At 37.8% G+C, this 13,319-nt stretch overlaps 1 protein-coding gene across 9 annotated transcripts in view; it reads right to left on the bottom strand.

Annotated features, from left to right (window-relative positions):
- Positions 1-13,319, bottom strand: part of MITF (melanocyte inducing transcription factor) — a 212,124-nt gene that overhangs the window by 73,719 nt on the left and 125,086 nt on the right. For all 9 annotated transcript variants that reach the window (XM_054695474.1, XM_054695475.1, XM_054695480.1 and 6 more), the window contains exon 2: positions 12,393-12,642. In XM_054695474.1, the coding sequence (XP_054551449.1) occupies positions 12,393-12,642 (250 nt within the window). The remainder of the gene's footprint in view (positions 1-12,392; positions 12,643-13,319) is intronic.

Below are 13,319 nucleotides of genomic sequence, written 5' to 3'. Positions count from 1 at the left end.
CTATCAGCCAACCAAAAGCTATGTCATCTAACCTAGAATCCAAAGGATTGTGAGAAAGAAAATCATGACAAAATGGGTTGTTTGTTTCCTTTGATGTAGAGGAAGGCAGAAGGAAACCAATGGTACTGGGTAGTATAAAAGGTGATATATGAAGACAGCAACATGGAGATGACAATAGTAACTACTATATTAGGTGATTCATGATTAGAAATGATTATATTATTTATTATCAGCAGAATCATTTATTAAGCACTTCCCATCTACCCTGCACTGTGCTAAATACTTTCGATCTGTGCTTATACAGAGGTCAAAGGCCTTGTGGGGTTAATAAGCACAGAAATGAAGAAATGAATTTTTTATTGTTATTTCCTTTAAATCTAAATTTAAAGATTCATACTCAATTTAGTCATTAGAAATCTTTTACATATGTTTAAGACAGTTGGGTATGTGAATCTGTAACGGGGGCCATGCAGCATGGACTACAGGGCAAGCCTGGCATTTTCCTACCAGCAGCAAAGCAGCAGTAAAATGAAAAATGCTGCTGAAAAAATGGCAGCACCCAGAAGTTGCTGCCTGTGGGCAGCCGCTCCCCCGGGTGCCAAAAAGGTTTGAGCTCCAAGTCTAGAGCAGAAGTTCCCTGTTCTAGGCAGCACCCAGGCCTTCTACAGCATAAGGCTGAGAGACAGCTCCTTGGAGGTCTGGTGCTGGCAGGCCTTGATGTTGAGCCAGGCTCCTGCTTTTTTATACTTGGTGCTTGGATGTTAGCATGGACCAATGAGGTGTGAGCTAAATCATGTTCATCAGTTCATTAATTAATTAATTGGTGCCAGATGGGCCAACTGATCCTAAAATAGCCTAGTCTGTCACTTAGAATTGAAAATGGTCCAACCCGGCAGGTATCAACTAGGGTGGGGGACCCTGAAAGAGGATATAAGGCAGCGCAAGAGCCAGCTTGGGACACCCAGACCTCGAAACTTTAATTTTGTGCTTGGCCTTCAAAGAAAAATAGAAGAAAGATAAAGAAGAAGCATCCAGTAGCCGACTTCCAATGAAGAGAAGCCAAAAATTTTATAGTGACTGGGTGCCCGCATGTGCCTCTGGTCCTGCCACTGCCACCACCTGAAAAGAGCATCAAAGGCCCCAGGACTGGTGTCTCAAAGAGGTGTTTGTTGTTGGTGGGGGCCAACAACTCACAAAGAGTCATAATGCTGGTGTTTCTAACACCGCCTCTGGGAACCTGGGGATCAGCACTAATGAGCAGTGCTGACAAGGTGTATCACCTGGAAGGAGGCTTCCAGTGCTGCTGCATCCCTTGCTCTCTGGCCCAGGGTCCAGTTCTGTCCATCCTGACCATCAGACTGTGCTGTGGGCTGCTGTGGTGTCATCTCAGCACCCTGGCCTGTGAGAGCATCCAGCTGCAGTGAGTTGTATCTTGGCCCTGCTTGCCAGTACCCCAAGAGCTCCAGGCCCTAGTTGATGGGACGGTGCCATCTAGAATGAGTGACCTTTCATTTGGGACTTCTGGACACTGTGGACACCACCTGTGCCTTAGAACTCTTTGTTTCCTGTTTTATAAATAAACCCCATCTTGTTGTTCCCAGAGCGGTCTTGCAATTGTGCACGAGATGAGGAACCCATGGGCGGTGACCTGTTTTTTATTTGGCACTCTCCTTTGACCTGCTATAGCACCCTTATAACCTTGCTTCAAATCTACCTTTTTAATGGAAATCTTATTAAATTTAAAACACAGATCAAACAATTCTGATGAAAATTTAGTGTCTGCATTGAGATGTGCTTGTAGTTGCAAAATGCGTAGCCAGCCTGAAGATTTAATGTGAAGACTTAGTATGGAAAAATGTAAAATATTTTGTTAATTTTTATATTGATTACATGTAGAAATGTAATTTACATTTTTGGACATACTTGGGTTAAATGATATATATTACTAAAATTGATTTTGCCTTTAATATCACTAATTAGAAATTTTTAATTTACACAAGTGGCTCAAATCCTATTTCTACTGGACAGCACTGCCTTAGGTGAATTTTCTGATTTAATCCTCACAATAATCTCCAGGAAAGACAGTATTCCATTTCATAGATGGGGACACTGAGGCCCAAAGAGAATAGGAAGTATACCCAAAGATGACTAGTTAAGTACTGCACCCAGGTTAACACCAGATTTTCAACAGGGTTATGTCTAAAAACCCTAATGAAGCACATCAGTTGGCATTAGTGAAAATTTGGCATCCACATAATAATTTACTGCAGTGTTTTGATACCAAGACTACAGGATGAAGTCATAAGCTTCTCAACTTCTCACATTTTCAGTCTTTCAAGATTAACCTGGCTATCATAAACATCACCAAACACTTAACAATGCAGAAGGACCAAAGGCCATTACTATAGCCTGTCTTACCAGATGAGGGATACAAATTAAATTCCATCAAACCACACTGAGCCAATACACTTTGACAAGCACCTCACATCCAAAACCTCCAAGAGCCTGGATTTTTTTTTTCTAATTTGCTCCCCCTTTCTTTTCACCCAGAGACAAAAGACAACCCAGTAAAATGCTGAATGGGGTAAAAGAAAATGCAACAAAGTTAATAGGGGACTATAGATGGCCCTTCAGAATTTGTAAAAACACAAAAACAAAAGGGCACGTTTCCCTCACTGCACAATACTCCTTTTGTTTAAGAGCCAAGTAGCAGTCTTGAAACGTGTTGGTAATAAATCAGCAGGCATTATTTTAAATCAACCAGTTTTATGAAATAAGCCAAGAGTTGAAAGAGGCAGGACTAATTACCAACATTCCTTGATGAATTACTTAGCGGCGTGTGCTAAGTCAATGTGCGTCTATGTCTTGATCCCCAATTTTATCCCGTACTTATTTCCCAGGAGGTAAAAAGAACATGTGGCTAATTAAGGCACAGATCTCCACAGCCAGAAGTACTCAAGTAAGATTTCTTTCAAAAAAAAAAAAAGAGAAAAAACAAAAGAAAGAAAGGAAAGTTTCTTTGCCTGGTACTTATTAATCTAATTTTTACTACTTCACTAGAAAAATAGAGCTAATCTTGTCACCTTTAGGCAGTTTGAACCACCATGCAGTGTTCAGAAAAAATGTTACATATTTGTAATTCAGCCAATAAGAATTTCTTAAGCCTTTCCTTACCAGCAGGAATGTCTCTGGTTTGTCGCTTCTAATTAAGTCTCAACAAAATTTCTAGCCCTTAAATTTTAATTATACAAAACTCAGGCCAACAGGGGAGATTATGACAAAGCTATTTCTGGTGGTAAGGTAGTAAAAATCTGAATTCTGCTCTTAATGGTGGGCCTTAACTACTTTAAAAAATTATTCACACCATGGTATTTCAAATCTTTTTTATTCATTTTCAATTTTCAGGGCCCTTATCCCTTGCTATCTTTCCTATAGGAAAGCCCTAGTATAGTAACCTTGCCTGACAGAAGTGTGTTGCTCAGAATCTTGTGGGTGGACAGGACTTTGCTATGGCTGTTAAATAAAATGCTTGGTGATATCTCACTGTAATTACATTAAGAATGTATGTATATGCTTGTCTACTAAAAAAGATAAATCATAAATAAACCCCTTGATTGCCACCATTTATAGTCACAAAACACATTCCAGAGGTAACTGGAAAGAACCATTAGTATTATTGTATATTCATCTAGACCCTTTTCTGAGACATGCTTTAGTTTTTGAAAGAGTGATTAAAACAAGTTTTGTTTCCCACCCCACCCCCCGGAGCAGTCTCTACTTTAACAGCCTCCTATTTCATCAATGCTCCAATTTTGATTCATCTCATTTTTATAAATTTATAAATTAATATACAAAATCATCTAACTTTATGGACAAAGTCTGAAATACTAGTGTATTGTCAAGCTAAATTTTCCTTAAAAGTTTGGATTGATACTCAAAGTCAATAAAAAGTGACATATTCAGGACAAGAGCCAATATTCTAGCACTGTCTACTGCTATAACTTTGTGCAAAGTCATTGTACTAATGTAAATATTTTAAACACAGACTCCACCTACTTATTTTAGTAAGGCAATGTTAAAATTAGATTTGCTCACACATATCCACAAGCTCTATTGTCTAAGTGCATACCTATATAAGCTATTGCATCAGTGGTCTTTCAAATATAAGTTCTTTCTTTAATTGTAGGGATTGAGTAGATAACAGTTGTGAAGTTGTGACCCTTTCATAAAGAAATAAGATTTATCACAGCTGATGTTATTCACCTAAAAGCAAACAGAAAAACAACCAGAACTGAGGCTATAGTTTTAACTGTTAAAATATAGTAAAAGTTACAATACTGCAGAGGTCAAGGAAAGAAAAACTATAAATGCAACAATAATTTCAGGAGAAAACGCATACTAATGAAACTTCAAAGTGGATATTGTGAGTCTATCAAATTCAGTATTACAAAAAAATTAAGACAATAGAACTATCCTATTGAGGTATATAGAACCACAAAGCATATGAATTATGAGAGCCTGGGTCAACAGGATCTTTACATTATAAGTGGCCTTGAGTTATAATCTTGAATGTTGTTATAGAAATTTTCACAGTAGCATTTATGGCCAATAATAATGACTACAGCTAAACCATAAATTACCATATATGGGCAATGAGCCCAGGTGATCTTTTTGTATGGTAAGAACATATCCAGTTCTTTCATCTAGCACACTGTGGAAACTCATGGAGACACTTTAATTATTCAATATGGATGACCCCTTACTAATTCTCAATGCTTAAGATCAATCTGTTAAGCTTGAGAGACTTAGTAGTTTCTCTTTGATTGTCCACTACTATGTTCTAACATATTTGGTCTCCACGAGTTCCTTAGAAATGCTTAGGGTTTGTTCCTGAGCTCTACAGAAAACACAGGGGTCATCAGGGAATGTGGTTGTAAGTAGTCAAGTAGGGTGTGGAGCCTAAACATGTGTCCAAGAGCCAGTGACTATCTCTCTATGCTTCAGTTTCCCTATCTGGAAGACAGTGCTTATCTTTCCTACCCTATAGACTTTCTAGAGGGATAAATGAGACAGAGAATATGAAGTGTTCATCCCACCACCCTATTCAGTCAGTGCCTTTCCTCTTCCAAGTTGCTTCGATAGTACATGTATCTTCAAAATGCCTATAATAGTTTAAAGCTTAATCTCCAAATATTTGCCCCAGGGTCCAGGCTACTATGTCAGTTGAGAAAATGATCATTACTACCTCTCCCTCCTAAAATTTCTCAGATCATTGACTTTACAGAGATACCACCACCAGTGGTTAAGGAACATGGACCATGGAGTCCAGTGGAGTGGGCTCAAATCTTGACTGCATCACTTGCTTTGGTGAGTTTGGGTGAGATACTTAACTATTTTGCCTCAGTTCCTACTTCTATGAAATGGGGATGCTAATAATAACTGCCCGATGCTGGCATACACTAACTATGACTGCTACTCTAGTAGATTTCCTGGGGAGATACAGACTAGCTGGAATGCAGGAGGCTCATATTGAAGAGCCTGGGTAAGTGTTCTTCAAACACAACACAAATACAGCAGGTTGGGAAAGATGCCGAGTACTCAACAGGAATGTTTCTCAACCTTTTTTTTCATCATCATCCCCCTAAGGAGGCTTTTAAGACATTTTTTTCTCTCTAATTGCCTCTCCCAGATGGCCATTCCCATTAAATTTTAACAGGTACACATACTGTATACCTGTTTATATATATATATTTATACCTGTTTACTGTAACATCTAAGACTTTCTTGGCCTCCAAGAACCAATTCTTGCCCTCTTGGGGGTGAGCGGACAATAACACCCCTATTAAGGATGCATGTTCTAAATGCATCATCACATTAAAAAGAAATTAGCATTCAGAGTCAGATTTTTTTTTTTTTTATAAATAAATCTTTTTTTTTTTTTAGAGGCATGTTTTGGTTTATTTATTTATTTGTTTGTTTGTTTTGTTTATACATGCACTGGGTACAGTCAGAAGCGCGGGAGGGTGAGAGAATTCACCAGAGCCAGAGCGGGGAGCAGAGCAGGCAGAAGGACCGAAGTACACTGCTGAGGGGAGCAGCGGGCGGCAGGAGAGGTCTGCGCGCCATGTAGGACCCTCCTCCGGTGGCCGGGGAGCAGCTGGGGATTGAACCAGCGCCGCAGAGGCCGCAGGCAGCTTCGCAACCCAGCGCTCTACCGCTGCGCCACCGGGGAGGCCCAAGAGTCAGATTTTTAAGAAAAGTCTACCCTTCAGTTTTCAGCCCTCATTTCTAGGCCCCAGACCCTAAAAATCTCCATTAGATGCTACTCTGACTTCCTGTCATATGGCATTAGAAGTGTGTAAATGAAAGGAGACTGTACCTCTCTTTTCTGCTTCTTTTAATAGAAGAAAAAGAGAAGGAACTGAGCAGGAGCCCCTCTCACAGAAACCCAGGAGATGATTTTAGTGATTGCAAAGTAGCCCACTGAGAAGAGGATAAAGTTCTTTGAACTCAAAGAGAAGGCATTCCTCTCAAGTCATCATTTTGGGTTCAGGTGTTGGTGAGCACAGCTGGCCCTACACACAACCTGAGGAAATAAAACCACCCAGTTCCTATTGTACCCCTTGGTCACATGAAAACATGCTGGTCACAAGGGAAAAAATAATTTCCATTTTGTGCCAATATTGCCAGATGAAAGTGTGAGTAGAGCTGTTGCTGCAATGAGTTAAAAAAATGGACCCGGCTCATAACTATGTCATGGTGGAATATTTTGTTTTACATAGTTGTTCCCCATGAATTGGCCCTTTTGAGGGGGTCAGGCCTAAAAACTTAAGCAATGATGACTTTATTCAGCCAGCATTTCATTTCTAAAATCAGTCCCTACATTACCGGCAGAAAACCTGTACACTTAATCAATAAGAATTTACTGAGATTCTTGCCCCAGTGGTAGATGTTAAGTTTGATTTTTCCAAAGTGAGACCATGCTACAAAGCGCCTCCTTGTATTAGCCTTGGAGGACTAAGTCCTTACCCACGGGGCTTTGTGAAGCAGCGTGAGGAGCAAATGGGGTGCCAGTCAGAGCCTTTGCAAGCTGGCACACACTTATAACACGTATACGATCTAACTGCTTTCAAAACACAAAACATGACATTCCCGTTCCGCCTAAGGAAGAACAGACTTTGAAGCAATGGTCTCAAAAGTAGAAGTGACCCAGAAAGAGAAGAAATTCAATTTCTTTTGCTCCACTTGCAAAGGCAAACAAAGAGAAATACAGGGTTTACTTCCACCTGCCAGATATATTTCTTCACAAAAGGCTTGAGATGAGTCAGGAAAGCTGTACCCTAAACTGTAACAACAGCTCCCTCCACGGAGCTCAAGGGAGGGCCAGAGGTGGAGGGAGGGACTGAGGGAGTGTGTTGGCTCCCTTTTTCCACACTGATTATATGTTCCAGGTTAACAAGTATCTATAATTTTGAAAAATCAGTAAAAGTGAGCTGTAAGAAAGAAAATTATTTTATGACAGAGGTACCTCAAAGTGATACAAACAGGAGATTCAAAATGCTGTAAGAAAACGAGGTTCAACAGCTGTTTGTGAAAAGTGGAAAATGAGTCCCTAAGTCCTCCTTTAAGAAGAAGCAAACTTGCAGATACCTAGCTTGATTACAAAATGAAGAACAATGAAGTTTATAAAAATTTCTGAAATTCAGGCTCACAGAATGTTTGTGTAAGTGACACTAACTGGGGACAAAACTCTTTGATGGCCTATGGATGAATATGAATTAAATATGTTGGTCCAGGGACGACACTGTTAGGATTCTCAGGTATCCTTTTTCATGGGGACAGAGCCCAAAGGTAAGTCAATCTGAAACATGCCACATCTGTTCCTGCTGCTTGTAGCCATTTGATGCTAATAAGGTTCTGAATTCCTGGCTAAATTAGTCAGGAACAAAATCTAAATACATAACGGGGTAATGGAGTGATCCCTAATGCTAATTCATACCCACCTGTAACTCCCTTGGGCTTTTTCATGTTTCTGTAGTATTCTTAAAGGATCCACACTTTGAAAATTCTACACCAGGTAGATTTTGTAATTTACAGAGAAAAGGCAGCAATTCAGTCATTCATCTGTCCCCCCACTAGTGATATCCCAAAGGCAATTTCAGTTGTAGAACAGGGTAACAAAGAAGCAAGACTTCCATCATGATTTGTTAGAATCACTATAAAAATAGGAAGTCATATTTATGACAAAACCAGCAAATAAATGCCAAAGTAAATTCAGTTTACAATATAGTGAGGCCTGACAAAATGTGTTTCTGAACTTACAGAATAGTAAGTACCATTTCTATTTCTGGAGCAATCTGCCCTACTTCTTAGATTATCAGAGATGATTTGGGAAAACAGGGAAAGATTAAAAAGTAAATTTTCTCAGACTACTTAGCTATCCTAAAGTTATCCCCAGACTCTATTTTTCCCTTTACATTCATAATCCTGGGCCTCCCTGGTGGCACAAAGGGTTAGGACACAGCTGATGAAGCTGTCCGCAGCCACGGTAGCACAAAAGTTCGATCCCTGGCCCAGGAGATACCCACATGGCGCAGCGGACCTCTCTTGTGTTGCCCGCTGCTCCCCTCAGCAGTGTATTTCAGTCAAACTGTCTGTTTTGCTCCCCACTCTGTCTCTGGTGAATCCTCTCACCCCCACACCTCTGGCCTGTACCCCAGTTCTTGTATGCATAAATAAATCTTTAAAAGAATAAATTCATAATCTCCCTTAGGCAGAATAGAAAAATTCAATGTACAGTCAATTCCAGAAAGAACACCTTGCCTTTAATTTCTAAGGCAAAAGTAAGGAAAGGTGGGAAGAAGAAAATCCTTGGTGATTCCCTACAAACTACAAACATACATACATATACATATATTTGTGTATATATATATATATGCACTATAAACCAATGTTTTCAAAATATAAATTGTGAGAGTCCATGTTGCAGGAGAAAGAAGGAAAGAGGGAGAAAAATTCTAACGAATTTGAGAGCCCAAGATCAGAGTAACCAGAGGTATTGCGGTAATTGAGCAGAGTCAGAAGACACTATAAGCATATGCTGGATTAATCCACAGATGATAATGGTAGGTGGCTCTGCTTTTAGCTACCCATTCTTCAAGATCTGTCCCTCATTCCCCTGCTTTAGGTTGAAAGATACTAGCTCAGATTTTAAACCTCAGGTCTGAATGGCTCACCTATCAACAAAACTGACCCGTGGAAGAAAGGGTTTCCAATCATGGTCCTTAATAACCATTTTTTTTTTTTTTGGATACTTCACAATACATGCAGTGCTCACTACTGTGAAACAATGTTGCATGACAATGGTTAATGCATGACAAAGAAGTATCTTTAAATTACAATATCCAATTGAGCAGGGTTGTTCTAAAAAACCTAGTAGATATCTCTAATACTTAAACATATAATAAAAAAGACTAATTACTCCATGATACCCAACCAAAAAATCAAGAATAGGTATAAGAATAGGTTATAAAATTAATTAAATCAATATAGAAACCAAAAGCTAATTCTGCAAAGCTTCAGGAATTTCCAGACTGAACAATGATCATTTGAGGAATCAGTAATGCAAATTTCCAACCTCTAATACAAATTCCAAAGACTAGTCCTAAGTTTACCAGATGCTGTCGACAATTTTTAAGCATGCTTTATAAAGCTTCATATTTGAAGTGTAACTCTGCCAAAGAGCAGACTTAAACCCGAAAACACTAATTTAGCTTTTCAAAATCATCCAACTCAATGATAGCAAAATGTTGGTAATGAGCACTTATGTATGCGATCTTCTATCAAGTTCCTGCAAACCAGTGGGAGGGCAGGATTCTCCAGCACCAGCTATTGTGTTTGACTATAAACATCTATCTCTACTGAAAAGCAGGTATGTTCTACTTTAGCAAGGTAAATCTTTAAAAATTAAAAAAAGAATTTACTCAAGCCACACTAATCTATATTGTTAAGTACCAAATTAGTGCATTTGATGTTACTCATTCCTTGAAAATGTATATTCACAGAGAAGTGATCTAAATTTACTTTTGCTATTCACCTTTTTTTATATGAAATTATACTAATGTGTTCAAAATTCTAAGGGGAAAAGAAAAAATGACCATATTTCTCTCACTGTTGCATAATAAATATTTTCATACATAAAACTTTAGAAAATATGTAAACTGTCTTTCATAAAGTACCAACTCTTCAAGTATCTAAAGTAATAACTTACAAGATACTCTTCTTGAAAATATGAATTTCTTAGAATGTCATCATATATGAAAATAACACATTTTTAGGTGATCTTTTACTCAATGTTACTAAAATCTTTGTTAATAACACCAAGCCTATCTACACTATGCCAACAATTCTTTCTTCTAATTTATGTCACACTTCACTACTCTGCATAGCTGAAGTATAAAAATGCACAAGTTAAACAAAGGTAAAGCTATATTAAGCATAACATATAAATTTATCAATCACTTATTTTTAATTAGTCTCCCAGCTGTAACAGTTCCTTTGTGTTTTAACTTAACTTTCTGGCATATCTAAATTAAGGATCATATCTCAAGTCAGTGTTACCAGGATATAGCAGCATGAGGAAAAATGGGTATATTATACAAAACGATACAGATTCCAAATTTAATCATTTTGAAAATAGATACGTCAATTACAAAATAAAAAACATTTAGAAGTGATGTACATTTTTAATATAATACGGAAATGACTCTTCAACACATTTGCATTTGGATAATTTTGCACCCATCAGATATTACTTCCTTGATAGGAATATTGATCTCAATTAATATACTTTACTATAATTATTACCTTCAATTTGGGCATAAGCCACTAGTAGCACAAATCCATGTTATTTATCTCTTTTAATGTGTCAAACAGACAAAAAAGTAGACCATTATGGTGAAAAACAGATCTTTCTCCACATTTTATTATTATTTAAATCATATGCTTTCATACTAAGTTATAGTCAAAACAATTATGATTCTTGTTAACACCAGACAACATCTTAAATCTTAAATAAATCGTAAGTCTATAAAAACTAAGTATCTCAATGTCTGCTCAAACAGAACAGAAAGATTTAATGCATAATCTATCCCTGAAAGAAAAGCTTGCCTTTGCCCAGGGTGGAGGAGAATAAAATGTCCATTAATTATGGCACTATCCAGGATTTCAATCACATAAGAGTAAAATTTTTTGCTAAACTATTTGGGTCATTTTTGCTCTACCAGAATTTCAGTTGGTTTTTCTATGAAAGAGTGTCATTATTTCATCACTACATGTTAAAAAGAGTCTTCACAAACAAAAACCAATTGACTTTAAATTTGTTTTTGAAGAATCTCTTGCCTACTTCCTGGTAAGGATCATTTATTACTTCCCAATTATAACACATCATTCCCTCTATTTGCTTTAATAGTAAACTTTAAATAGTGGGAGATTTTTTTTTTTCCTGAGAACACAAATGAATGCAAAGACCAATAATGAATCACTGGCGTGTAAAGTTCACATTGTTTAATGAACAGTAACACTTGGGATCCTCTTCAGAATGAATCAATTAGGTAAATGAAGTAAAAAAAAAAATTAAGTAAGGAACTTTCCTTATTTTCCTTTTACCGTTCCTTGCATTAGTCATATTTAAGAGTTAGAATGTTTACCTTTAATCAAGGAGTATCTCCCAATGTGATGTGGAGGACACATGTGTGAGATGGACTTCTATTCTTAGACCTGCTACAATTTTCTCTAGTAATTAGGAAGCTATATGTCCCTGATTGAATGATGCTAACAAGCTCCTACAGTTTCTACTCTAGCAAAAAATCAAAGATACCCAAAACAGCTTACTTCAGGATTATGCAATCTGGTTATTAAAGCATAGAAAATTCTTTTTCGGTTTTATATCTAACAAGATTTTCTAAGAGACAGTCTACAGCCAAAATGATTTTCAAAATATGAAAGAAAGTGAAGAATGACCATGTATTCAGGAAAAAATAAATATAAGTTATTATAAAGCCTCATTTCTCATAATTTATACATTTTGAAACTTTTCCAAAGAAAAATGGAAAGTTATTGCAATACACACCAATTATTACTACTTGCGATTTCTCATGGAACATCAATACTTTTTCCCCACTTAGTGAAGGTTACTACTAGCGCAGTGACAATCCATTTGCATCCTTCTTTTTAAAATATAAAGCCATGCCAGAATCAATGAAATTGGTATTTACAAATGATTTGGATGGGTCAATATAACCAAGTACACATTCAAGGAGACAAAACACCTAGAAAGTGGAAAATGTTGTGGAAATAGGCTGGGCCCAACCAATAAGAGGATACTCACGTACCTTAAGGACTTCCATGGGCACCTGGGTGGCAGAGGGAAGGGTGGTTGGCACACTGACGTTTATAGCTGGTGTCTGACTCACGGGTACTCTCTGTTGCATGAACTGGGCCGCCTGCAGCTTCTGCTGCTGCTCCCTGCGCTCCTGCTCCTGCATCTGCTCACGCATGAGTTGCTGGCGTAGCAAGATGCGTGATGTCATACTGGAGGAGCTTATCGGAGGCTTGGAGGCCCCAGGATGCTCCTCGGAATTGCTGTGGGAAAATCGAAAACATGCACATTTAGTTTCCTAACGAGACCCTTCATTTGCATTTTGGGATATCCTAAAGTGCACTAAACTATGAAATGAGTCTGTGCAAATATAATCGAGTCACAGAATAGTACTCCATGTAATCGAAAATCAAGAGGTGACAGGATTTAAGTCATTAGTAGTTGATAAAATTAAGTCAGCTAGATTGTATCTAGGCATTTTTATCATGTAGTTTATTTTTTTTGACATTCCACATACCGCTCAGCACCAAATATAGGGCTGTCATATGAACTTCCAAGAAGCAATGCATCTTAAATGGCACCCAAATTCCACTTTGAAAAATAAATTGTTCGATTTACTAACCAAATACCTATTCCCTATATCTACATGTTATCTGAATATCTTAAAAATGCCTAAAATGTCGACTGAAATGGAAAAGCTTAAAGAAAAGGTGAACTTTGTGTGGGGACATTTTTCTAAGATCCAAAAGTAAAAATCGTTAATGAAAGAAACATCTGTATCAGAATGTTAACACTGAACTCGACCTTAGTCTTTGGGAGTGGGGGCAGAAGACAAACTAGTTTGACAACCCAATTCTTCTCTGCCTGGTTGTCTTTATACTGTCTTCTGATTCATCTTGGCATGACCTCTCCTACATGAGCTCTGTGAGTTCCCCATGAA

The sequence above is a fragment of the Talpa occidentalis genome, unplaced genomic scaffold (assembly GCF_014898055.3).
Source record: "Talpa occidentalis isolate TD23 unplaced genomic scaffold, MPIMG_talOcc4v2.1 talOcc4.10, whole genome shotgun sequence".
NCBI lineage: Eukaryota > Metazoa > Chordata > Mammalia > Eulipotyphla > Talpidae > Talpa > Talpa occidentalis.
The sequence above is the reverse complement of the archived record's forward strand: the minus strand, read 5'-3'. Positions and strand labels throughout refer to the sequence as shown.